This window comes from Tarenaya hassleriana, unplaced genomic scaffold, assembly GCF_000463585.1.
Source record: "Tarenaya hassleriana unplaced genomic scaffold, ASM46358v1 Cleome10, whole genome shotgun sequence".
Lineage (NCBI taxonomy): Eukaryota > Viridiplantae > Streptophyta > Magnoliopsida > Brassicales > Cleomaceae > Tarenaya > Tarenaya hassleriana.
Window position 1 is genome coordinate 1,059,394 of NW_010960188.1, and position 7,693 is coordinate 1,067,086.

The 7,693-nt window shown below is 33.8% G+C and overlaps 1 protein-coding gene across 1 annotated transcript; it reads left to right on the forward strand.

The window, feature by feature from the left end:
- Nucleotides 1–2,703: 2,703 nt before the first annotated feature.
- LOC104804554 (serine/threonine-protein kinase pakG) lies at nucleotides 2,704–3,915 on the forward strand. The gene has a single exon (XM_010528867.1). It carries the CDS (start codon nucleotides 2,704–2,706, stop codon nucleotides 3,913–3,915), a length of 1,212 nt encoding a protein of 403 aa, XP_010527169.1.
- The last annotated feature ends 3,778 nt before the right edge of the window (nucleotides 3,916–7,693 follow it).

The following is a 7,693-nucleotide window of genomic DNA, read 5'->3' on the forward strand; positions in this document are numbered from 1 at the left end:
CCTCTCTCTCTCTCTCTCTCTCTCTCTCTATATATATATATATATATATATATATATATTCTACAATAAAGGGGGAAAAAGGAAAACAAAAAGAAAAATAGTGAAAGGAAGAGGGTTAAAGCTAAATATAAATCAACTTTATAGCTTTTCATTATATATATATATATATATATATATTTTGTTTAGGTTGCCATATATGGGGAATTATTTGGACCGGAGTCGTGCGTGGGTAATGTAAAAATCAAATAAAAACTCGTGTATTTCATTCATTATCAGCGTAATATGTGTTATGGAAAGAAAGGAATAACATACCACATCGTTCAGATTTTCCACCGGTGCTGAGGGTATCGATCGATGTCGTGGTCCGACGGGAATAATATATTTACATTGGATTAAAAAATAAATTCAATTTTTTTTAATCATAAATATTTATTTTCTCAATTTCGCTATACGGTGTTGATGGTAACGGTTATAACATTCTATGTTCATTTATAAATAAATATAGGACACCCATAAGGCAATGCCGTTGATTTCAGATGGGAAAAATCAGAAAACTTTATCATGCCCATTCACATGGAAAACAAAAACTTATATAACTTATATGTCACGCAAAGTTAAAATCTTAGGAAGAAACTAAATGAATTGGGCCAACCATAGGTTATAATGGAAGTGATACTAAAGCTTTTTACCCAGGAAACATTAATTTATTTTTATAACCAGCCACTGCTCCGTAGTTGTGGATGGCATGGTGCGGTAAAATAAAAGAAAATAGAAAATGTATATAGAGACAGTGAAGGGGAATAGCAGATATATATAAAAAATTATTAAATATGTAAAAGGAGGATAGAAACAAGGATTTAATTATTAGGTTAACCATAGTTTAAGCAACCTAATAAAACGAGACATAATTAGGTGAGTGATTTGAGAGGTGCGACGTACCACGTGGGTGTATAGTCCATGGTCTGATGAAACCTAAACACGATGATGTGTCTCCGATTGAAGTTTGTGATTAGAAACTAGTAATAATAACTTGGTGAGGTATATCATACATAATTAACACAGTGAAAACAATATCGTATATGCTATAATTTTTCAAAAATATATAAGCCGGTTTTTATGGATTCGAATACTATATACATGTTTCTATCAATATAACCAAAACTTTGACCATAACATATACGTACACATGCGTATTATATTGTAATCCATATCTAATAATATCACGGTTATCTTCTTTTCAAAATTCCAGAATAGGGCTACTGTTCAAGATTCTCTCTGTTTATTCAATTATAACCATACAACATAATCTTTTTTTCCAGCTATATATTCGTGTATTTTCCAAGTTTTCACTGGTTTTCATAATATCCTGACTCGGTCAAAGGCTGTGCCCAAGGCTTTTACACCTATTGCTACGCGCATTTGTTTGTCACCCATAGTCCCATACCGTATAAATGCATGTACGTACGTATGCGCATATACACACACACATATATATATATATAGAGAGAGAGAGAGAGGGAAAGATCGTACGTGTATAGGTGAAGTTGAGTATGCAGCCCCTCGTTTGAGATATGTACAAAGCAAACGTTTAAGAAAATGATATTATTATTGGAGTTTGATGTGGTTTTAGTTAATTAAATACCAAGATACCGTAACCTCATTATATTCATGAAGAAAAATGAAAACATAATGTAAAACTAAAATAACGTGTAAAGTATAATACTTTGTAATATATTATATTTATGTGATTAATGATCATGCACAAATCTGTCAAAGCTCCTTATCTTTTTAATTATTACGAATAAATAAAACAGTGAGAGAGAGGAGCGAAGGTTGTATCCTCTTTCCTATATACCAACAACTCTTACCCAAGTTTCGTCAGCTTAGCCACTATAATCATTTCACCGTAGAATATTTCGGCCCTATATATCTATATTGTATACAACTTTATGAATTAAGTAAAAGAAAATATAATTTAATTACATGAACCCGTGAATTATAAAATACTTATTTTATATCGATATATATATATATATATATATATTTGGTGTCCAGTTATTTTATGGATTAATATAATAAATAAATCAAATCTTAGATGCCGCCAATATGCTATTGTAGATTGCGTAATAAGTTGGTTATGTTTATATATGCAGCTTTCTAGAAGAACTCTTTATGCCTTTTTGTTTATCATATGCCACTAGTTGTACATATTCGGTTGATGGAATTTAATAGATCGATGCACCTAAGAGAAACCAGTCTTATTGCGAACAAGAAATGTAGCTAGAGAGAGAGAGAGAGAGAAAGAAATAACCCTCTCTCTAAATTCTCTGTTATCCTTTTTATTTGTTGGTCTATACATCTCTCTTTTTTGTACATATATACAGCAAGCGAAAATAAATAAATACTAACCCTAGTTTAACACATCTCTCTCTCTCTCTCTCTCTCTCTCTCTCTATATATATATATATATATATATATATATATTCTACAATAAAGGGGGAAAAAGGAAAACAAAAAGAAAAATAGTGAAAGGAAGAGGGTTAAAGCTAAATATAAATCAACTTTATAGCTTTTCATGGGTTTCTCTCCTGCAACCATCAATTCCTTTCACATTCGATACTCTGCGTTTCTTTAATCTGTAAGCAAAAAAAAAAAAACAGAAGCTCACCTCCACGCTCCCCCCCCCCTCTCTCTCTCCGTGCCATGGATTCCGGCAACAGTAGTAGCATGCAGTCCTCAAGCGGTGGCGGTGAAGATGAGTACGACTCACGTGCCGATCATTCCATCTCTACCTTCTTCAACCACCACAGCTCTGCCGCCGCAAGGAGTGCGGCACCTCCGGGGACCCTTTATCACCACCGCCAAGACAACATCGGTGGCCCGATTCCGGACCATTATCCACCGCAGCAACACCTAGACCCTCTTTTATCAAACTACTTCACCAACCTTGATACTACTGTTTGGTCGTCGAAGACCGTACGTTCTGGCCCCGATCTCGCTGGATCACCTTCCGAACCGGTCTTCTTCTCAAATTCAACTTCGTTGCCGCGCCCGAGACCAAACAGCAGCTCTGGTTCTGTCCCTGGCGGCGGCGACAACAACAAGAACGGTAATAATAATAACAATATGGCGCGGAACCCGAAGAAGCGATCGAGAGCCTCGAGACGAGCGCCGACGACGGTGTTGACCACCGACACGACCAACTTCAGAGCCATGGTTCAGGAGTTCACGGGAATCCCTGCTCCTCCCTTTACCGGATCTTCTCCCTTTCCTCGGACCGGTCGGTTTGATCTATTCGGATTTTCCCCTAATTCCTCGTTTCCATTAAAACCCTTTGCTCAGAAACTCGTCCCTCCATTGTTTCTTTCTTCTTCATCATCTCCTTCCACTGCTACAATCGCTTCTTCTTCTTCACCTTCGTCTTCGAGTTACTATCTGCCTTCTGCAGACAATCAGAATCTCTTGAACACGAGTACGAACACCCAGGGTATTACAAACCCTTTTCTTAATATTCACGCTCCTAAAGACCCTTTAACCGATCCATCGATATTCTCAGCAAAGTCGAAACCTTTGTTCGACCAATCATCTCAGAACTTCAAGGTGGGTAATGTTCTGGATGAGCTGGGGCAATTCGGGACAAACTTTGGCGGACTTCAGAGCATTTTCTCCTCTTCATCGACGTCAACCCTAATGCACATAAACAGGAACTCTGACGCCGGAAACGTCGAAGCTGATCTATTGAGGTCCATCAATGGAGGGTTCGATGAATCTGCACACCGACCTCCGAGTTACAGAGCCACCGGGACAGCGACGGCGACGGCGGCTTCTTCTGGATCATTACCGGCGGCGGAGAATAGTTTAGCGGCGGCGAGAAACGAAGGTATGGTGGAGTCGTGGATTTGTTCATCTGATTAGGTTTATCTAGCATGCATATAAATATATTGGTATATTTATCATCAAAACATAATGAAAAAAAACCCTAGAGCGAGAGGATTTAAAGGAAGTGTTAGTGCACTGAAGATATGGAGTCCTTTTATGTCTCAGCTTCAACAGTCTAACCGTGTGACCTTCTGCGTAATCAAACACTGTCTTTATCTTAAATTTTAATTATTTAATCTTCGTTTTCGGTTTGATTTTTTTTTCTTTCTCTTCTGGGTGTATATTTACATAGACCTAGCTAAGAACATACATACTGATATGACACGATTGGCTCTTAAGTGTCACATTATATTGTATCTTCATGTGTGTGGTGATCATTTTTCATCATGTTAAAATAGAAATTATCGTGGTTAAATTTTCTCGTTTAATTCGTCTAGTAATATGTACGGGACATTGCTAATTGTAATTGGTATACGCATGTTTTTTGTGTGTAGACGATAAACTTAATTAAAAATGGGTATGCATGGTTACGGTTTTATATATACATGTACTTATATTCCGTGTGGATACATTCTGTGACATTGCATCACCCTTTTTATTATGGATTTGTGTATCTCCTCTACACATTATGCTATTTTTTTGGGGTAATTTCGGATATACATTATTGGTTATATATGTCATATGATATAAAGTTCGTTCACACACGTTGTTTGCTCCACAGTCACGTAATAAGAGCGGGAGTAGAGTGTTTAGCTCGCGTAATTTGCCTAATATGTCATGGGCATTTTTACTATTTGCACGATTTAAAAAAATAAATATGTTATTATTCATCTATTTATCAACTGTAGTAGATACAATTATTATTAATATTGAACAAGAGTATTGTAAGATAGTGTCGACATTACTTTACAGCCGGATCTCAATTTCCAGATTTTTTAAAGACAATCTTAACTTTTAATTAGCCGGATCTCAATTTCCAGACTTTTCTAAGATAATCTCGACACAAATCAGCACGCAAAATGGGAAATTTTCAATGTTATATGTTATATTTTTATTTGTTCCGATATATATATATATATATATACGAGGGGGGAGTGATTGGTGGCGAGACATGGGGAATCGTCGTTAGCTTCCGCGTATCTTAAAACTCATCATATGTTTTTGGAATTTATAGCCCCTCTTCCCTTCCACTCGCCTCTTAAATTTCTTCTAAAATATTCAGATAAAAATAAATTTTCAGAAATTACGAAAAAATTACACAACTTTATAATTTTCAAATAAGTAGATGGATTGTTTTCCGAATTCCCAAATAAATACATAAAGTTCATAAAATTTATATGTTTTTTTTCCTGAAATCCCATTTTAATTACTTTTCAGTTTTGAAGTATTATTATTATCTTCTGATTAACCTTTAATAAGGTTCGGGCAATAAAAAGATTTAACTTCGATTTGGGTGAAGAGATTCAAATTAAATAGGCCACAACCAAATAAGAAAGCCAACTCGGAACATAGTCTGAATATTATAAGTTTCAATATTCAAATGTTGCCAATTTTACGCCTCATTATTCATTATTTGGCTACGAAAAAAAAATTAAAAAAACAAAAAAAAAATCGAGTGCCGTTATTTTCAACGAGTTAGACGGTAATGTCCTTAACATTACTTATAGGCCAGGCTTAAATTTTAGGTGACGTTGTTATAAAATCCCGTATCTAATGGTAGATGGCTAGTTTCACCAGTCTATTTCAATCTCCAACACGTACATATATATATATATATATATATAGCTTATCTCTTCATTGGTTTTAGTATTATTCTGCGTAGTAATATTGACTTATAACATTATTTTTATATATGTTGTATATTTAAGTGTCCTATTGCGTCTAAAGTCTGCGTGTATGAATCGGGTTTTGCTCTTTCATATATTGCAATAATAATATATACTGTTTCTAATGTTGATTCGTAGAGGGTTTAATATATCTGCATAGACAAATAGGTTACAGGGTGGTTAGTGTAAAAAAAAAAGATTAATAACAAAGGGCTCAAGGAGACAAAATTTTCAGTAAGATATGCTATTTGACTAATTAAACTCTTGAAAATTATTTAATTTGAACATATATTATAAAAAATATATAAGATAAGGTCGGAAGATGGATCATGTAACATTTAATTTAGTCATTGTTATTACCAGTTCATCCATATCTTTCACTTCACTGTGTATATATATTTTCCACTTCATTTGATAGCAAGCGTATTGTTTAAACGCGATCACTCCTTTTCAGATATAACTTATATTTTCTCGTATTTATGTATATATATATAATATTCATATGCAATTTTGCAAATTCACTATGGAAGAAAATGATGATGATCCGACATTGCTTCATCATGAAACAATACCCATCTTTCCCGCCAAACATGTCGATGTCAACATGATGTCAGTTGTTTAATTAATAACAAAAGGGAAAAAATGACGAAAATAAGCAAAAAAAATAAAAAATACTCGAGTCTCAAGTCCTCAGAAGCGTGAAACGACGACGTTTGGGCAAAATGAGTAATAACTATAATAATAATAATAATAATTTATTTTTTTACAACAAGAAGAACCCTTCTGATTGATATATCATTGATCTTTTTTCACTTCAATAATTCAAAATCTCTGCTTTTTCTTCTCTTTTTCTCAAATAAGCTTTTTTACAAATAGTTCCACACAGACAAAAAATAATAAAGTTGATCAAAAAGAAAAAATCTCTCTTTTCGAATATAAATAATTTTAATTTAAGATAAAAATGAATAAAACATGAAATTTCGTGACGCAGAGAATCTATGAAAATTACAAATCCAAATGATTAGCAAAAGGATTTTTGGGCAGATTCAGGGGCAAAACATTTTTACTTGGAGGAGAGAGAGTGATAATTTTTTTTTTTTTTAAATTTGTCATCATTTTAAAACCCACTTGGAACAAAAGGGCTTTCGTCCTTTTGCAATGATGCTCCCCATGCCTCCCCCCTCGACATAACTCTCCACAGTGTTTCTAATGTAACACTTTACAAATACGACACACACATAAACACGTGTATGTGTGTGTGTATATATATATGTATATCTTCAACTGGTTGTCCTAAGATCGCATACCCCAAATATCCATTAATTAAATTTTCATAATATATATAGAATTAAGAAAGTTAGTTTTAAGAAGAAAAAACGTTTTATAATACAAATTTCTGCAACTTATTATGATGCATGACAAGATAGCACACGCCTTTTTTTTTGCCCTTTGCCATACCCCACTATTTTCACAATGAATTTATGAATCTTTCATGAAATTGAAAAAGGTACCAACCTTTTGCTTCATTGCCATAAACAATATAAAAAAATACACGCACACGTACACACTATATAGATAGCAAGCCCTAATAACATCGATTCACGAAGGGAGAAAAAATATATCATGCACGTGTTTCGAGCACATGCAACCAAATGTGTATATATATATATATATAGATATTAGTTGATACTAATATGTGAATATATAAAAATATGGACGTTTGGAGAAAGGTATTAGGTTTATTGGGATTTAACGGGACCATTAGTTGTCGGATAGATCCGCATAAAATTGGACAATCATAACATAACCCTAAAGTATTGAGAAAGGTCAACTCCTATATATTTATTAAATTAATTATGGTGATTGGACGAGAGAAACCTAAATAATATAATTGCATAATAAAATGTACCCCGTGATTATAAGCGATACACCGGAGTTAATATACATGTAACGTATGGGATATATATATATATATATATATATATATA

Coding starts and splice junctions, on each gene's coding strand:
- LOC104804554 (XM_010528867.1), top strand. CDS start 2,704: ATGGATTCCGGCAACAGTAGTAGCATGCAGTCCTCAAGCGGTGGCGGT.